General features: G+C 44.2%; 1 protein-coding gene across 13 annotated transcripts in view; it reads left to right on the top strand.

Annotated features, from left to right (window-relative positions):
- ehbp1l1a (EH domain binding protein 1-like 1a) overlaps window positions 1-20238 on the top strand; it is a 49553-nt gene that overhangs the window by 11315 nt on the left and 18000 nt on the right. For 4 of the 13 annotated variants that reach the window (XM_080792062.1, XM_080792052.1, XM_080792063.1 and 1 more), the window contains exons 3-19: window positions 426-521; window positions 629-682; window positions 882-1060; window positions 1641-1786; window positions 3316-3384; window positions 4013-4237; window positions 6269-6499; window positions 6801-6953; window positions 7647-8150; window positions 8316-8540; window positions 8779-8832; window positions 8944-9019; window positions 9943-10419; window positions 10660-14967; window positions 15089-15154; window positions 15353-15565; window positions 16368-20233. In XM_080792062.1, coding sequence (XP_080648188.1) covers window positions 426-521; window positions 629-682; window positions 882-1060; window positions 1641-1786; window positions 3316-3384; window positions 4013-4237; window positions 6269-6499; window positions 6801-6953; window positions 7647-8150; window positions 8316-8540; window positions 8779-8832; window positions 8944-9019; window positions 9943-10419; window positions 10660-14967; window positions 15089-15154; window positions 15353-15565; window positions 16368-20233 — 10942 coding nt within the window. The remainder of the gene's footprint in view (window positions 1-425; window positions 522-628; window positions 683-881; window positions 1061-1640; window positions 1787-3315; window positions 3385-4012; window positions 4238-6268; window positions 6500-6800; window positions 6954-7646; window positions 8151-8315; window positions 8541-8778; window positions 8833-8943; window positions 9020-9942; window positions 10420-10659; window positions 14968-15088; window positions 15155-15352; window positions 15566-16367; window positions 20234-20238) is intronic. The other 9 variants (XM_080792055.1, XM_080792056.1, XM_080792060.1 and 6 more) reach the window with 8 other exon arrangements.

Here is a 20238-nt window from a genome sequence, read left to right on the forward strand (position 1 = left end):
ACCCATTTAGACGGATCTGTGTCGCCATAGCTTTTAACCACTTTAACCCATTCTGGCACAGAGTGCTGCGCTACGAGCTTGTAGATCTGCTATTTTTGAGAAATCGTGAAAATGTGGTGCAAATCTTTGAAAATATATATATTCTTTCAGAGCGAACGTTTTTAGCTAAAATCTTTGCTTCTGAGGGGGCCCCTGGAACAACATATTTTGAGGTGTATCATGTATCATTCTGGGGGTCAAACATCTATAGGTTTTTCAGAAAACTGTTAGGATTTAGAAGACATTTGTAGAATCTGGTCCTCAGGTCTTAAAGATGGATCTGTAGGATCACCAGAACCATAGTTCAAACCCACTGATTTAGAATATATATTTATATATATTTTTAACCTGTATTAATCATCTGGTTATCTTCTCATTGTGTCCAGCTCCATGGCTGGCAGCCAGGTATCAAGAACCCCTACAGAGGCATGGTGGTGTGGTCAGTGCCAGAGAGCGTGGACATCACCGTCACACTTTTCAAGGTACAGTACAGTCTCCACACACCCGACGCAACTGTATGGCTCGGATGCGTCTCGTGGAATCTGAACCGGAAGTTAAGGATTTATGCTTGTATACTTTTTTTCAACAGGACCCTACTGCGGAAGAGTTTGAAGACAAAGACTGGACTTTTGTCATTGAACATGTGAGTCCTCTCTGCAAACGTGTCCCTCCTTGTATTCTCCATCTGTTTGTGTCACTTAATGTAAACACCTTGGGAAAGTCATTTGTCAGGAAAGCGATTTTTCCCCAAAACATCCTTGATGTACCTCTTTGGTCCATCGAGGATGTTTAACCGGTAGAGAAGAGATGAGAAGATAAGCACTGTTCTCTGCTCTCACCAGGAGTCTAAAGGCCGGAGGAAAGTGTTGGCGTCCGTCGACGTCAACATGAAGAAGTATGCCAGCGCCACGCCGGCCCAATATGACCTCACGCTGAAGCTCAAACCCCTGTCGGTGAAGGTGGTCGAGGCCACGCTGAAACTGACCCTCTCCTGTGTGTTCCTCAAAGAAGGCAAAGCCACGTAAGTCACCACTCCACCACATTTTCATATTGGTTATTATTCATGGTCATATTATTAGGTTATAGATTGAAAGGCTTGTTTTGCCCGTTCCTTCTCAAAGACAGTTACCACTGAGATTCATAACAAGCTCACCTTTCAGGACTCATCATTGTACTTTTACGCTGCAGTCAGTTGGTCTTTATTAACTCGACAACCTTTTGGTGTTTAGCCTTTTTGTAAGTTTACATTTTATCATACATTCATACATTTATCTATTTTTATATTATTTTAGTTTTGTTGTGTATGTTTGGCAAAGACAAACGTAGTTTTGTAGTTTTATTCTGCCTCGTGGCCAGTTGAAAGAAGAGATCTCTTGTCTCAATGTGTTTTTTACTGGTTAAATATAGGTTAAATAAATAACAATTATGTGAAACTGTTATGCTATGCTGTGATTGAGTTCAGAGTCAGACATGTTCTGGGTTGTTGTAGTGAACCACACTAATCAGGGGTTAAAACTATTGCCAAAAAAAAACGTGGTATCCTCTGACCACATTTAAGGGTAGAGTTTACAATATCTGCTCGTTTCCCTGTCTTGCCATAGAGATGAGGACATGCAGAGCTTGGCCAGTCTGATGAGCTTGAAGCAAAGTGACATCGGAAACCTGGACGATTTCAACGACAGCGACGAGGAAGGTGCTGAGGACAGGAAGGCCGGCGTCGGAGCTGGACACGCTATTCCTGTTACCGGTGAAGATCTCCCTGCTTATGCCAGCACCTCACATTTCACACAGGCACTCGGCGTCCTTAGTAATTATTACCACAAACACAATAACAAACCCCCCAACAGGAGCATATCAAATTAAGTTACCATGCATATATCTTCGGGCAGAAGATATATGCATGATACTCAGATACTCGTGAACTTACAAAAACAAAAGACTGTTTTGTCTTTTAAAGGAGAGAGGAATGTCAGGTCCCCAGTTTGTCTTTATTTAGAGGCAGGTTGGCCAAGAAGTAAAGTGGCCGGCCAGTAAACGAAAGGTCACTGTTTCAGTCCCGGTACCAACAAGAGGGTGTATTCCAGTTGTGAGCTGGTGGCTGGTAATACATCTTCTGTGCCCACCATTTCTAACTCAAAAGTGCCCTTGAGCAAGGCACTGAACCCCCAAACTGATCCAGCTGGCACTGACTGCATGCATGCCTGCACTCTGACCTCTCTGACGACTTAGATACTCATGGGGCATATGCGAAAACATATTTAAATTGCCTCGTGTACATTGAAATTGAAGTAATCTCCAGGCGCTCGGGTGGCGCAGTGGTAAAGTCCCTGTCCACCACCACCACAGAGGTTGTGGGTTCGAATCCACCGTGGTGCAGCCATGTCGGGCGCCTATGCAAAGTTGCAAACACAATTGGCCCATGTTCGGGGAGGAATATATTCTAGGTCATTCCATGTATTCCTACAGGCTGGGGGTGGCATCTGTTAACAGGGAGTAGGTTCTACGTCCTCCCGGTGAGGGCTTCTCACTGGCAGGTGAGTCAGTAGTATATCACAACAAACTACATTTGGGAGACAAAGGGGTAAAAAAAAAATGTATTGGCAACTCTAAAATTAAAGAAAAGGAGAGGAGAAAAAATAAATAAAGTAATCTTCATCTTTTAGGAAGCCGGCAGAGAGACGCCTGATCACATATGACACGTGAGGCGAATGTAATGTAAATGTTTGCTATTTTGGGGGGTGTTACACTGGCCCCCAACTAAGTATAGATCACTGTATGAGCTCTAGTGACAGTAGTGAGATTCCCGGTCAGCTAAGGGGAACCAAACAGCTAAGGCCCAAACGCCTGAGGTATTATCACTCAGCCTGCCCTATGGATTAAGTGCACGATCACATGCAAGCGAAAGAGATGGCAACAAAACAAAAACACTTGTACACAACGCTGCCATTGGATGCGTCTGCCACTGCGTGGCGTCATACTGCAACATGTGCACGGTCTAAATCGAGGATTTTGATTCTGGAAATGATTGCACAACGGCAGCCACGCGCCGGTGAGGACGTTTTGCAGCCCCTCTCCGGTTGCAGCCCCGGGGTGCCAGGCCAATGGAGGGGGTCACCTTTCACCTACCTTAGCCTTTATGCTGCTTTGAACTGCTGCTATCTAAACTGCTGGCTCCTCTAACCTCTTTCCTGCTATTTTAAATATGTTTTCTCTGTGATTTCCTTCTTCTTCTTCCTGTCCCTTTGCCTCCCCCTTGCTGCCTGTTCTCTCTGGAAGGCCCTGGCCCTCCTACCATGAGGGTACAGGATCTGGCTTGGAGGCCTGTGTTTGACTCTGGCCCCACAGGTAACCATGCAACATTGTTGCATGCTAGATGTATAGGTGTGAGTGAGGCCTTAGTGTGAGACTCAGACTGGGAGAGACTAGCCTTGAGCAGCGATGCTAATATCACCGCGTGGATATTAGTCTCGTCCCTCTCAGTGTTCGATTTTTTTTCCTGCAATGTCCCGCCCCATATTTGCATACTGGGCCCTGGTTGGTTATAGCCTGGTTCCAGACGAATCTGGTTGGCTCGTCACCATTTCGGCACAATTGAGAGGGGCCAGACTTAATCTGCCTGGGGGGCAATATGCATTGCAATGGCAGATGAAGGCTGGCTACGCGAGGCTATCAAGAGACTACTTGAGTGATTAGTTGTTTTCCACTTAGTTTCAGTCCTGGTATGAAGCTACTGAATGAGATTCCTACATGTAGTTTAATAGTTCTGGATGAGTATCTGAGTACTATCCCTGTCCATTCCTACATATCTTCTATTATTTTCCCACGTATCATACCCTTTCCTCTGCTTTGTCTTTCTCTGTGTCTCTGTAAGTTCCATAATGTCATTTCTTTGATGGCTTTTTCTCTACTCCTTCCTTCCTCTTTTCTTCCCTTCCATATGTCACTCCATCCCTTCCTCTCGCCTGTCACTCAGAGATGGACAGGAGCTCTGGTGGCACCGTCGTCCCTGTACTGTCCCGCCCACCACTACCCGTACCCCCGTTACCCCTAAACCCCTCTGCCCCGGTGGCATCTCTCCCCCGCACCAGGCTGACCGATGCCAGCCAACGGCCCTCTGTCTATGCCTACTCATTGCCAGCCTTTACCCGCGCTCACCCACCTGCCCTGCCTAAAATCTTCCAGCCTGGTGCAGGCTCAGGTACTGGCTGAGAGACCATTGCTGTTCCCTTTTGGTCTCGTGGGATTTGATGCATTTGATGTCTGTATTTGTTCACAATCCTTTGTGCTAGTATGCAAAGATTCTTATATGGCCCAGTCGTTATCGGGAATTGTGCACAGCAAAATCCTGAATGTTAATTTAACACTTACCGTGTAAAAATGGCTTTACACATTCAGTGTTAAAATAACATGCAGGCCATTGCTGTGAATGGTCCAGATGGCTTTATAGTCTTAGCTGAAATAATAATTGATTTGTTCACACACTACACATACATACATCCATAACTCTTAAAGCCCCTGGTGTCCAGACAACTTTGCTTTTCACCCAATTGTCTTCCATACCAAACCGCATACATCAGGTCGCTATGGCAACCAGGAGAACTAGGTTGAGTTCTTGTGAAAGACAAAGGAGGACTAGGTTGATTCTTGTGAAAGAAAATTCCACCTATAACATAAAGTTAAATTCAAACCAGTATAGCCTACACTCCCTACAGTATTGATAACCAGCTGGCCGTACTCAGTTCGACCCGCCCTTCCGGACCATGGGATCTGGATAACACACTTTCTTTCAGACAAATACCAGCAGGAGTTGGAAAACGTGTGCTTTATCAGAAACATCAGAAATGTTCTATGGTGCCTTTGGAACCATGATAGGTTGGCAGTGGAACACATTAAACAGCTGTAAAACGCTAAGAATAGTGGAGGTGGGCTTTAAACTAATTGATTTGCTGCTATAGCTCTCTCTCCAAAGAGGTTGTTGGACAACGTCGGCTGATGATTTGGAGTTATGTAATACTGTATGCATCTCTCATGGTCTTAGACCACCCTCTGCTGTTTTAATAAGTAAGCCCATGTCAGAGTGCAGAGGAATGAACAGAATGGTCCAGCATAATCACATTCTCCACTCTTATCTGTTTGACATTTATTACCACGTTTCGGAGAGTAATTGCCTCGTTTCCATAGCGCAGGTCCAGCTTGCCAGCGAATGTGCTCATCTGTCCAATGGCATATTTATGGCACTTGGCTCCGCCCGTTGTTAACTTTCTACACAATAGGGATGCTGGGATGGGAATTATCAATTCATTCATTAATTGATAATTGATAAGTTTTGATAACCTTATCGATCGATTAACCGGTTAGTTGATAAGCAGCTCTTTTTTTAATTATCTGAGAATCTTAATTTCCCTCAATGTCCAACATAGAAATCAACATTTTGCTGATATACAGAAAGAATACAAAGGGCATATTATATTCCTTAGTCAAATATTTATTTGACTATTTGCGATACATGTCCAGGCAATGGCATCTTTGTATGAGGGATAAAAATGAAAAGTGCACTGAATTGTCTGTCACATCATATGCAAAAGCAGAGATGTTTCTGTGACTACCAAGGTGGTTTTTAACAGGCCCACATGTGTGTTCCTCAGCTGTGCGCATGCAGACAGCATTACGTTCACAGAAAACCGCCCAATGATTGAACCGCATAATTTCTTAACAACGATTAATTGATTAACTATTAACATCCCTACTATACAATAAAATAAATTAACTCTGAAAGTGTAAAAATGTACCGCGTGTAGGGGAAGTGAGGTCAGGTTGAACGGTGATTCTCAAATCTTTTTTCATTTCGTGTACCCACAGTTTGAAATTGATATGCACTAGGCAACAAACTCCCACTTTATACCATTATTTTTATATATAACCCCGGGTAGTTCCCGCACCCGTTATTGAGAAACATTGGAATATACTATTTCAACTTCAAACACAGCTACTTTATTGTCACATCACAGGTTTACAGATTTCACAGGCATTTTCAGTTTTCAAGAAAGGGAAGAAGAATAGAGGTAGAACGAAAGAGCTACTGTAAATTGTTGAAACAGGACAGATATTCCAAATATTCCTGATATGAGTAGAGAGGACTACAGATGACTAGAGAGGAAATTGGGATGGTACGCTGTGATGCTGACCTTCTCCAACCACTATCCCTTTCTGCCCCGCATGGTCTCCTTAGTGGCCGCCGCTCTCCCTCGGAGACCACATAGCTTCCACAGTGACTCCTCTCCCATGGAGTTCTTCCTGCAGGGCCCCCCTGCTCTTCCCTCCTTCACCCCCCTCGCTCCCAAAGCCCTCTCCGGCTCCTTCCCTGAGCTCACCACCTTTGCCTTATCTTCTCCCCCTGCTGCTGCTGCTGCTTCTGTCCCACCTGTCCACTCTCCCCCCATCTCTGACATCCCAGAATCAGGTACTAGAGCTTTTTTTTTTTTTTTTTTCATTAGACGGTTTGAGCATGTCTCCAGGGGGAAAACAAAACATCTGAATAGCTGACGCTCAGAGCTTCAACTAGTCCGATTATTTACGTGTATGTACGGGTATACAAAAAAAAGAATAAGAAGCCTGTTTATTGTATTTCCAATTGGCTAATCCCCAAGGTTAAAGATGCATGCTATCGTCACCTGTTTCTATTCACTACCTCTCCGACTTTTTAATCAATTTTTATTTTATTATTTCCTTCTCGTTTTTGCCATCCTCCTCTCTCCTCCAAGCCACTTACGCTGCAGCTCGATCTAGCGCCTGGAGGTCTCACACCTCCTCTCCCTCCACCTCTCAGCCTCCCCCCATTCCCAGTCGAGCCACGGCTCACGCCACTTCCCAGGGTCTCACCAGGCCCACCAGCCTGCCATCTGCCCCGGACACAGGTACCCCGTGCAGAGCCACAGTGGTGGGACTCGAGATGCTGTGTAATGTAGAGATGCACCCGTTCCCGCATTAGGTTTTATAGTGCATAAGCAGTGATGTAAATAGGTTTACAATGTAATGAGTCCCGGGATGCAGGGGTGGTCTTTTAGATGAGTCCCAGGGACATTTTATGAGTCCCACTTCAACGACGTTACAAATTGCAGCATTTAACTCCCATTTAATTTTATATGGTTATAATGCAGAGGAAAAAATGATTATTATAAACTAGAATAAAAAACAGTACAGTAGTACTTAACTTTGTAATTCAAACCTAAATGCCATTTTTCATAATGGCTGCCTGTCAGATCATGACATTGCCATAACATAACAATTGCATTATGTATAACAAGAAATAACAATATCAATTAAATATCTGCTGATAGATTTCTGTTTCAAAATTAATCGTTTTCCAGTATTTAAGTTTAATCTAGAATTAATTTTGACTTTTCTCTCTTTCTTCCCTTTAACTTGTCCTTAACTTACTAACCTATGAAACCACTGGATAAGCATGCGTCCCATGACTCCTTCTCTCCAATGCTCTCTCCACGCCTTTCTTTTCTAACCATGGCTTCTACTGTATGTTCTTAATGCTTCACTCTCTTTATTTTCCTGTATCCCTCCATTCTGTTCTGTCTATACTCTCTCTCTCCCAGCTCCCTGGCAAAGTGAATGGAGGCCTCCCAAATGTCAGGCCCCTCTAGCCGAGCCCGAACTCTCCCCCAAGTTTTTGCGTCCCTGTCCCCCTGACCCCGGGCAGCCTGCGTCGTCCCTGCGGACAGAGCCGGGCACAGAGACGATATGTAATGCTGCTTTGTCCGAGGCCGACACAAGCATGGCCTCATCGCCCGCTGAACCCGCTGAGCTCTCTCCCTCCCTTGGGTCTAAACCCTCTTGTATCGCTCCCTTGTCTGGCTCCCTAATATCTCCTAGCTCTGATTCTGTCCCAGACGCTGAATGTATGCCCCCCCTCGCTGCCCATCGCACCCCCTCCCCTCCTCCTTCGGCTACTGTCCCGCGTCCTCCCCTTCCTCCCGCTTCATCCAGCACCTCCCCTCCTGCCTCTTGTTCTGTCTCCTCGTCTCTGTCTGTCGCTGATGCTGCTGGCCCCGCTGCTCTCTGCGTTGAACTCCCCTCTCTGCCGTCTGCCGTGCAGTCAGGTATACACACTGAGCTTATAGCGTCTGCCGAAAGCATGGAAAACAATGTCTGCTGAGTTGGTTTTAAAGTTATACTTTTATTTTTCACTCTTTGAATTGTCCCCTCACTGTCACTATCTTTCTATCTTACCTTCGCTCTTCCATGTTTTACCCTGCCTGCTTCAGTTGGTCCTCCTATGGGCATGTCTTTGGACCAGACACACAAGAGGCCCCCTGGATATGTCCCCTCTTGGAGACCCCTGGTCACCTCTCCAGCAGAGACCCCCTCCTCACCTGCTCCTCTCAGCCCCTGTTCTGTGCCCCTTGGCCAGGCTCAAATTCCCCCCGTTCCCCCTCCAGTTCCTCCCAGAGCATCAGAGGCCATATCTTCCCTCTCTGACCAAGATGCAGGTACAACATCAAAAAGGAACCAACATGTTCCTTCTTGATTAGATTCAGCGAATGTTCAACATTCCCTGAATCTATTTGCTTTGTACTGCCAAAGTGTACACCCCAGCATATGGCTCCCCCAGCTGGTAGCTTTCATTAAAGCAGTTGAACCATGACAGATTGTTGCGGGTCAAAATGTTCCGCTTTTCTGTGTGTTCAATGGATTTAAACAAATATATATTTTTTCCTCTTTCCTTAGAATATCAGAGGCTGTTAAGCACACTGACAGAGGAGGATTACCCATCAACCACAAGTGAGCATATTATTGCTTCAACCTTTCCCTTTGTATTCATGGTCACATTTGATTGTGTTTGCTATTGTGCTATGTATGACTCAATGGATCTCTAAATATTTCACTGTCCAGCCACTGAACCCGGACCCACTGGAATGGTCAGCAGTCAAAGGCCTTATGAGAAGAGGAGCATAAGATCATCTGCAAGGTAAGTGAACAAAAAAAGGTGGACGCTATTGTTGATGGCCGATGTCTTTCATGCATGGAGTGGTGGATGTGGCCTTAACTGCATCATCTCCATTGAACACTAACACATTATTGTTAAACCACTATTGTAACCATTATAATCATACTGGGCCAGACTCTAAATTCAAAATACAAACATGCTACAAGATGATTAAAGACCTATGTAAAAATGTGTCTGTTATGTCTTGTTATTTTCATTGAGTGATATCAGAACTCCTATTTTTATGGTGCTTTACGGTGGATATCACTGAATCTCCTTTTCATTTATTTGCCGTAATTGGAGGTTAGACACATTTCGGAAGTTTTGCTTACAGACTCATGACTATAGGGTATGTTGACGGTATATGACTTGGACTCACTCAACGGTTCGCTTGCATGGCTGCTTGAACAATAGCCATGACTTATTAAAAAACACATTCATGCCAAATGTATAAACAAAAACGATGCATCCGTTTCATGTGGTTAGTGGTGACGTGTGTGAGTTCGTTATGCTGTTGTTGGATGTTGGAGGATTACTGCTGCTTGGCCAAGAACAGTGATTTTTTTTCATCCATTATGTGGCACTTGACTGGTATGACTACATGCTTGTTTGATTGGAAGTTTTGTCTGAAGTGAGCTTAGCTACTAGTAGTGTTAGTTGGCCCTTGAAATGACGTAGGGTGCGTTCGGATATGCACACCGGGAAAACACTCACGTGTTAGTTTGTATTGCATAGTGCGCTATATGCATGTGAGTCACATGGAGCTCTATGATACACTTTGACTGAGAGTTGTGGGTCATTACCTGGATTTGACTGCTTAGTGTTGCATAGATCTCGTAAATTGTGAGCTTCATTTGTTTGACCGCCAAGCCCTGAGAGCATGACGTCTCTCTTCTGTCCTTTAGTCCCAGAGCACCTTCAGCCCCGGGGCCCCAGTATTTTGAGATGCCAAACCCCAAGAGGCATCAGGCAGAGACAAAGCCGACAAGGGCTCTCCCTAAAGACCCACCACCAACATCCCGGCCACTGCCCCCTGCACCCGAGCAAAGGCCTGGTTTTCCTGAGAACGTGTCTACTTCTGCCCATCAACCTTTGGTCAAATCGAAGAGTCACTTGACTAAGATGTCCATAAAACTAGGGACTCCTATAGCCCAACCAGAGCCTGTTCACAGTATGATTGCTGTCACTACACAACAAAGTACGATGGTTGTCTCTCCCACCAACGCCACGCTAACTTCCAGACCAGTTAACCCCATCTTGGCACACTCGCCAAAGATATCTCAAACCCTTGAAAAAGGTATAAAACAGATGCAGAGAATTGGAGTGGATATGAAAGATGTTGTCCTCAAAGGGGGATGTGAAGCTACACCTATGGATGTGGGGTAAGTGTGGTGTTTGGTCATTGCATACACCACTTTCAAAACGGATTAGTTTTGATCAGATTATAGACAGAGAGGTTCCTATTATATTGGTGTGATCACATGAGTTCTATAAGTAAATGTTATTTTGGATATTAAAAGCAAAATTAATTGTCTTGTAGTCTTGCTCACGAAACTCATGATTTTGGAGAAGCTGAGCTTTTTGGTCTGACATCCATCCTTTGGTGTCCCTTGTCCCTTCAGAAATGAGAGGTTGGCTAGCTTGGCACCGGCTCATTCCAGAGGGGTCAGTTCTGCATCGATGAGCAAGACCTCTGATAAATGCCCACAGTCCGAGAAGCCAAAACAAGAAGTCCAAGAAGTCACACCTACTGTTCAAAAAGTAGTTGTCAGCCAAACACAGATGGAAAGTCTGGCTACCTCTGTGCCAATTATTCCAAGAGTAACTGCTGATCTCCCCTCAGCACCCCCAGAGTCTAGAATAGACAAACTGGAGACACATAATATGATACAATCTAATGTGAACCTTGCACTCTCTTGCACAGCAGTTTCTTCCAATGTACCTGATTTGGCATCTAAAGTGGTTGTGGCGATAGAGGAAGCTGAAGCTGTGGTCTCACGTGAAGATGAAAAAGCACTTTGGGCAAGCACTGGGCAGAGAGAAAACCAGGCGGTTTTGACTCCAAGCTCTGTTAGTATAGAAGAAAAGTATGATCATAAAACTGCTCTGGAAGTTGTCTCATTTTGTAGGCAGGAAAGCTCTGTTTCATCTACCTTAGAGCCTAAACTTGACACAAAAGATAGAGCCCCATGTATGACTAAACTAGTACCAACATGCCCACTGCGTTCCATCATTCATGGTTTGCCATCTGTAGAGCAGTCACAAGTTGTAGCTTTGTCTGTTGATAAGAGAGTACTGTTGGAGAAGTTTCTCTGTAATAGACTGGCATTGGTCTGGCTTCTGGATTGTGCTAGTGCACATTATGAAGACAGTGCAGTGATTGCAAAGATGGTGGACATGACACCATCCTGCCCCAGATCTGCCAGTATTCCTGGATTCCCTTCTGCTCCAAGGAAAGAACCAAATATGGCTAACCTTCTACCAACCTGTCCCAGAGTTGCCAGGACTCCAGGTTTACCCTCTGGGGGATCAGTGATTAGACCTCAGACCTGGGCTGTGGACAGATGTTCTCTCTGGAGGAAACCATTGCAGATAAGAGAGGGGTGCATTTCACAATTGTCTTTTGTTCAGGATCATACTGTGAGTGGTGCTGAAATGAGGAAGGCCATGGTGGCCATGTTGCCGACATGTCCTAGAAGCACCAGCATGCCGGGGTTTCCTTCTGCATTCTTACAGAATGTTGCACATACACCAAGTATGGTAAGCCTTCTCCCTACATGTCCCAAACAGACTATTATTACAGGCATGCCATCTAGACAAATATTGAACACACACAATGACAGCTGGCACACATTGAGCAGATTACCTGTAGACAGACCATTGAGAACACATACTTGTCTGGTTCAGGACAGGTTACACAAGGATAAGCAACATGTAAAGGATATGGTAGATATGCTACTATCTTGTCCAAGGAAGGCCACCATCCCTGGCTTCCCCTCTGCACCTAGAAAAGAGCCCAGCATGGCTAACCTACTTCCTACATGCCCCAGAGTAGCCAGCATTCCAGGTCTACCTTCTAAATTGTCTGTTTTACTTGGCGAAGAAGGTTGGAGTGTGGATAGATGTCTTCTGAGGCAGAAGCCATTGAGGGAGAGAGAGGGACTTGGTGCATGGATTTCTAAATCTCAGGAAACCACTTACAAGGATCCTGAAATGCTGAAAGTCATGGTAACAATGACGCCATCTTGCCCAAGACAAGCTAGTATGCCAGGTTTCCCCTCTGCACCAAGGAAAGATCCTTGCATGGTTAACATTATGCCTACATGCCCCAGAGTATCCAGAGCTTTAGGTTTACCGTCTAAAATGTCTGTTACACACGGAGAAGAGGACTGGAATGTAGGCAGAGGTCCACTCTGGCACAGACCATTGAAGAATAGAGAAGGGCCTTATTTACATATTGGTCATTATCAGGACCCTCTCAAGTTGAAAGTAATGGCAACCATGATGTTAAATTCAGTAGCCATGTTACCTTCATGTCCTGAAAAGACTGTTATTCCAGGTTTCCCCTCAGCACCCCAGAAACTTGCACCAAGTATGAGGCTTGTACCAACATGCCCTAAACGAGCACAGGTTTCTGGCATACCATCTATACATATAATACATTTTGAGGACAAATATTGGCAGGCTCTGAACACCTCAGTTAAGGAAAGACCATTGATGAAAAGACAAGCTTTAGTGCAGTGGGGTTCAAAAGACCAACAATTCCTGAAAGGCATGGTAGATATGTTGCCATCTTGCCCCCCAAAAGCCATAAGTCCTGGCTTCCCTTCTGCTCCCAGACAAGAACCCTCTATGATAAATGTTATGCTCTCGTTCCCCAGCCATAGTAGCATGCCTGGTTTGCCTTCCAAAAGGGTCTGTTTGACGACCGACAATGAATGGGTTGTAGGAAAATGGCCATTGTGGCAAAAACCATTGGAGAAAAAGGAAGTACACATTATAAATGTTCCTTTCGTTCTTGATAAGAACATTGCTGAAAGTATGGTTGCAATTTCACCAACATGCCCAGAGAAGGCCATTATACCAGGCTTTCCCTCTGCTCCCAGGCAGTCATTGGCTAATGTCCCCAGTATGGTGAATTTACTGCCTACTTGTACACGGATATCTAGAGTGCCGGGAATGCCAATTATAGAACATACTAAAGCAGCCGAATGGCCATTGGATAGAAAGACGTTATTATTCACTAGACATAAGAATACTGAAGCTATATTACATTTAGAGGATGTTGACTCCCTCTACTTTAATAGTGAAAGGGTCAGAAATATGGTATCCATATTGCCATCCTGCCCAGAAAAGTCACGTTTACCAGGTTTTCCATCTGCACCACATCAGGTAGTGGTGGCTGATATACCAAGTATGGTCAGTCTTCTGCCTACTTGTCCAAAATGTTCTACAATTCCTGGTGTACCGTCCAGATGTCCCATGGAGTCAGACATTTGGCATATGAATAAAAGGACATTTTGGGAGAGGACATCAGGTAAAGCAAAAATACATAGCATTATACATGGACAAAGTTTGAAGCATGACAAAGCAATGTCTAAAATTATGTTGTCAATGTTACCGCCATGTCCCAAGAAATCTTGTATTCAGGGAATTCCCTCTAAGTTACTTTGGCACGGGCAGCCAAAAACAGTTACTGTGGAAGGTACCCCAAGCATGCAAAAAATGTTACCTACTCTCCCAGAGCACACAAAAATTCCAGGTCTGCCTGCAAGACATCTCATGTCTGGACACAATGACTGGAACGTTGCCTGGGAGTCATTTAAGGAGAACCTGTTGAGTAGAAGACAGGGACATGCTTACCAAGATTATGCTGTCCCGGAACTGTCTTTGAGAGACAGAAAAGCAATGCTCAGTATGCAGCCATCATGCCCTCGACAGGCTGCCATCCCTGGATTCCCTTCCGCTCCACAACCACAAGCTGTGCATGTCATGCTAGGGAAAGAGCCAGGCATGGCACATCTGCTGCCAACTTGCCCAAGAAAGTCTTGTATAATTGGTTTCCCTTCAAGATGTTCAGTTATTGTTCATACTAGAGAAAAGGGCTGGTCAACTGTAGAGACTGATACTGTACTCTGGGAGAAGCCAATAGACAGGATAGAACGGTTTAGAGAATGCAGCCCAATTCAGGTCTATTATGATTCTATAGAAAAGGATGTAATTAAGGAAATGGTTTCTCTCGTCCCATCTTGCCCAGCCATTGCTCTCAGCCCTGGCTTTCCATCACTTCCACAGCGTAAAGTAGAAGTACTTCCAAGTATGGCAAGTGTTGTGCCATCTTGTCCAAAGAAATCCCCAATTATTGGGATTCCATCGATTGATAGGAGTGGCGTGGCCTTAAAACCAACATGCCCCAACAAGGCAACAATTCCTGGTTTTCCTTCCTACCCACGACCCAATGAATCGCCAACTTCCCTAATGAAAATGTCCTCTGCTGTTGTTTTGCAAGGTTCTAGCTTGGTAGATGATGTTTCAGCACAAGAAAGAGACATTGGTATTGGATCAATCATGGAAAAGACACAGAGAGAGATTACAGGACATGAAGACACAGCAGTCAATAGGTCAGGTGATCCAAATACTTTCATGGCCATAGAACCATCTCCATCAGGAGATGCATGCCCAACGGATTCAAATGTTCAGGGCATTCCAATCTCAGAGAAAGAAGACAAGGACATTCAATATATGCCACAGTTTACGTTGCCTAGCCCACATGCTCCACATGATGTAACCATAAACTCACAACAGGTAGATCAATCCAATGACTCAGAGAAAGTCAAATCTGAAGGTATCACAGTGTTGGAGGGGCAAAAGGAGGAATGGGACTTGTGGACACAGAAAGACACTCAAGAAGTGGGCATTCAAAACAAAGGGTGAGTGTGTAGGAGAAGATTATACACAGTACCTTCAATGCTGAATGAAATGTGTTGCATTGAACTCTGTGATGTCAGTGGAATGGTGTCTGAAAAGCCTGCCTTTCAATTCTGTTTTCAGCCACTTGCACTGCAGAATTTGGCACTCCATTCCTGACATGCCATTATTCTTGAGTGTTAAAGAGAGGTGAGAGTGGTGCTACCGTAGTTTGCATGGGAATTGAGGCTGTTGTTCGGCTATGTTGCTTATGTAGTAACGCTTTTGCACCATCCCATCCACATCTGACTGACTCCTAAGTTATTCTTGTATTCTTTGTGTGCTTTATGCTTGTGGTCCACCTCAATTATGGTTGGTTATTTTTTCCCTATTGTTCCATTCTTTCAGCCTCTCTGGCCAATCTCCCACTCAAGAAAGACAGACATCGCTATATGATTTGGGAGCATCTGTTGACAAAGAAGCATATATTGAAGCGATTGCTAAGGAACATGTCTTAGTGCCCCTAGAGGAGTCATGCAGAGAACTTGCAATAGAGAGTATTTCAGAGTCAGGCACCATGATGGATGGTGCTTCTGCAGACATAAGACACTCCAATAGTGGGTAAGTGTGAGAGCCCAGTGCTTGGCCTCACCATTGTCTGTGCATGATGTCACATCTGTGTTGCATATTATACTGTAGCTGTTGAAGTGAATTCTACCGTCTCTTTGATCATTTCTGGCATTGTTTAATTTCCAGAATTTGAAATGATGAGAAGTATTTTATATTATTATTACATAATGTTTTTGTAGCACAGCTACACCAACACAAGAGTATTGGCTGGCAAAGTGGTAGTAAATTTACTTAAAGGGACACTATCATGCTGTTGGAATGCATTTCAGTTGATTGTTGATGTTACAGACAACAATATTTATGATGCAATCCATATTGGTAAGATAAGATAAGATCTTTATTTGTCACTGTATGAGACATGCAATGAAATTTCGTTTAGTGCATCCATAACACCGTAGAATCAACAAGGAAAACATTTACGTACAATTCTGACCTACAATCCTTTCTCTGTGTTTCTACAATTCCCACCTAGCATGCAAATAAGGCAATAGCACATCTTTCACCTGACTCACATTTTCTGATTTCTTAAGTCAAGATTGCTACTGTATTTTGCCATAAGCACAGTGAACAAGGACAATGTTACAGCCACTGAGGGAGGGTAAAGCTAAACAAAACATATATTACAGTAATATTGCTGGGTGATAGTGTCCTTTTAAGGAAATATACCACTGTATTTTATTCATGTACTGTATGTACAGCATAAGTTCTGGTAAACTTTGGTCCTATTATGGCCTCATCACGTTTTCAAAACATACACCGTACGAGAGTGACTTTGATTCCACTCTCTTTTTAGACACGAAAGCATGGTTTCACTGCTGTCATCATGCCCAGCCGTTGCCAGTGTACCAGGGTTCCCATCCACCCAAATACTCACTGCAGAGCAGAAGCTAGAGGAATATCATACAGACAGAAGTGTACTTTGGGAGAAGACATTGAAGGCGATCACAACACTCAGTATGGACACATCCGAAGGAGAAGGAGAAGGAGCGAGAATGAGAGGAGTGGTTAACATGATTCAATCTTGTCCCAATGCTGCCACCATCCTGGGCTTCCCTTCTAGAAAGACTAAAACTGATGGCATAAAGACAGAGAAGGAACCAACCATGGTAGAGCTGTCATCAAGAATATCAGATATACTGCGATTCCCTTCCCTTGAAGATGATTGCTCAGTTGACAATGCCATCATAAGTGAAAAGACTATACTAACTATTGAATCTTCTCCTCATTTGGATAAACTACTATTAGATACAGAGCTAACCAAACATGTGGTGGCTATGAAGCCAGTCTGCCCCACCGTGGCAAGCATCCCAGGTTTCCCATCTTCAAAGACACCTGACATTGAACAGACATCATGCACTCAGCAAACTGGACTTAGTGTAATGAATACTACTGAGCCTTCAAGACAGCCCATTGAAGAAGAAAAAGATTGGCTCACAGATGAGCCACAGCAGTGGGCAAAAGAATCAAAGGAGAATGTGAAAGGAATGGTTCAATTTCCAAAAGAAATTCCAACCTCTGTGCCACAGCCCAGCATAGTTGCTCATGGACCAAGCATGGTAGATATTCTGCCATCTTGCCCAAGAGTATCCAAAATACCAGGTTTACCATCTACTGAGAGAGCTAATTATGATACATCTTGGACTTCTGATCATATACCCTTTTTGGAGACTAAAAAGATGATGAAACCTGTTTTTGAAGACATATCGCAACAAAAGAGAAGTGAAATGAAACACATGGTAGCTTTAGCACCCTCTTGTCCAAAAGACTCTCGCAATCCTGGTTTCCCTTCAGTTCCACAGCCAAGTGTAATATCTTACAGGTCACATATGGTAAGCCTCTTACCTACTTGTCCAAAGGTATCTCGTGTCTTAGGTGTCCCATCATTATTGGAGGTTAGTAGCAAAAACTGGGCAATAGATCAAAAGCCTTTATTGAAAAAGCAGATCCAAAATAGGACAGTCCAGATTGAAGATATAGCAGATAAAGAGGGAATGAGAGGAATAGCTTTGCTTGTCCCATCATGTCCAAAAGAAGCTCAAATTGCAGGATTCCCCTCTGTGCCTCAACCTAAAGTTGTCTATTATGGAACTAGCATAGTCAACCTTCTTCCATCTTGCCCTGCTGTCTCTAGCATGGCTGGTTTTGCTTCCACTCAAACACCTGATTGCAAAAACTGGAAAACTGATCATGAGCCATTGTGGGAGATGCCAGTCAAGAAGAGGAATATATTATTACCTGACAACTTTGAAATAGGAAAAGAAATAATGGGAATGGTCTCACTTGTTCCTAGTTGTCCCAAAGAATCCCGCATACCTGGCTTCCCATCTGTGCCACAACCCAGAGAGATTTATTTCTGGACAATGCCAAGTATGGTGAATCTGTCAAATATATGCCCAAAGGTTTCAAGAATACCAGGTTTCCCATCAACTCTTGATATGAAGAGCAAAGATTGGACCGTGTCAAAAACGCCATTTTGGGAAAGGAAAACTAAAGTCAAGAAAGTCTCATTGACTGACGCATCTGAAAAAGATAAAGCATTGAAATTAATGGTTTCCTTGGTACCATCCTGTCCAAAAAAGACACGGATCCCAGGATTTCCAACAGTTCCAAACCCAACAACTGTGTATTATGGACCAAATATGGTCAACATCCTCCCACTGTGCCCACAAGTCTCCAGTATACCAGGTTTCCCATCTCTCGATATGATGGGGAAAGGGTGGACAGTGAGCAAAGAGCCATTATGGGAACGAAAAACTAAAATGAAGGAAGTCTCATTGACTGACACATCTGAAAACGTTAAGAGGGCAATGGAGACAATGCTCTTTTTGGTACCATCCTGTCCAAAAGAAACGCGGACCCCAGGATTTCCATCGGTTCCAAACCCAACAACTGTGTATTATGGACCAAATATGGTCAATATTCTCCCACTGTGCCCACGAGTCTCCAGTATCCCAGGTTTCCCATCATCTCTCGATATGATGGGGAAAGGGTGGACAGTGAGCAAAGAGCCATTATGGGAACGAAAAGCTAAAATGAAGGAAGTCTCATTGACTGACACATCTGAAAAAGTTAAGAGGGCAATGGAGACAATGCTCTCCTTGGTACCATCCTGTCCAAAAGAAGCACGGACCCCAGGATTTCCATCAGTTCCAAACCCTACAACTGTGTATTATGGACCAAATATGGTTGACATCCTCCCACTGTGCCCACGAGTCTCCAGTATACCAGGTATCCCGTCTATAGAGGGAGATACAAAATTAGTCTGGATTGCTCAAAGGGGTTCTTTGATGAAGAGGCCACTAAAGAAGGAAGAAGTTACATTTGACAGACCATGTGTTGTCAATAAGAACACAAAGAATATGGTTTCTTTGGTTCCTTCATGTCCAAAAGTAGCTAGTATTCCTGGTTTCCCATCTCTTCCAAATCCTAAAGTTATGTATTATGCCCTAAACATAGTTAACCTGTTCCCTTTGTGCCCAGAGGTATCCAAAATACCTGGATTTCCTTCAATTGAAGTGGGAAAGGGAGATGGGTGGCCGGCTGAAGATGATTCATTACTAAAACCACCAATGAAGCATCAAGTGACGATTGATAGTCCACGAATGGATGTAGACAATGCTAAGAACATGTTTTCCATGACACCGTCTTGCCCTGCAGCAGCAAGAATTCCAGGTTTCCCCTCTGCTCGTAGATGCAACATGTTGAGCCTCGTACCAGTATGTCCCAAACAGTCCAGTTTCCCTGGATGTGTGTCTACTGAAGGAGGCACAGCACTGCAGTGGCTTGTTGATCCTAAGCCTTTATGGGATGCGCTTCAAAAGAGAACTATTTTTGCAATAGACAATCCAAGACAAGACAGAGAAATAATAAAAGCAATGTTGGCCATGTTACCATCTTGCCCAGAAGCATCCAGGATTCCTGGGTTCCCCTCAGCGCCGCGATCCAAATCAACCACGAATCCTAGTATGATGAGTCTCGTGCCTTATTGCCCCAGAGCTTCAAGTCTCAGAGGTTTCCCGTCCATAACTGAAGTCTCAAGCATAGGCTGGTTGATTGAACCAAAGCCTTTATGGGAAAAGCCTCAGAAGAAAGCATTAGAGATGATGATCATGCCACTTTCTGGTCTTGACCGTCCCTATAGTTACAATGTAAAAAGTATGGCTGCATTACTGACAACTTGTCCAAAAGAAGCTCGCATGCCTGGGTTCCCCTCTGCTCCAGTTCAAAACAGACAACCAAACATGGTTAGCTTATGTGCATCTGCACCATATGTTTCAAGTATTCCCGGGTTTCCATCAGCAAGGATGCTTAGTTGTACAGTTGTAGAGGCACAGGATTGGAAAACACTCGCCAAGCCACTCTTTGAGAAGCCAAGAAATGAGAAGAAAGTTGTTCTTGCAAATAGTTCAGCTGGAAATAAAGATGAGATTAAACATATGGTGGCAATGGCTCCATCATGTCCACATTTGAGCCAAATCCCTGGCTTCCCACAACTAAACCCAGTACAAGAACAAGCTGCTACATTGCTGTCTTCTATTGAAGAATCACATTCTCAAGACGCACCTCCTATACAGCCAATTCAGCCGTATCCCAAAGAAGCAAGCATTATTGAAATCTCCCCTGTACCTGTTAGCAGTCCAGCTACAGCAACAGTATATGGTGAG

The sequence above is a fragment of the Protomyctophum bolini genome (genome assembly GCF_963924005.1).
Source record: "Protomyctophum bolini genome assembly, chromosome: 20".
In the NCBI taxonomy this organism is placed as follows: Eukaryota; Metazoa; Chordata; class Actinopteri; order Myctophiformes; family Myctophidae; genus Protomyctophum; species Protomyctophum bolini.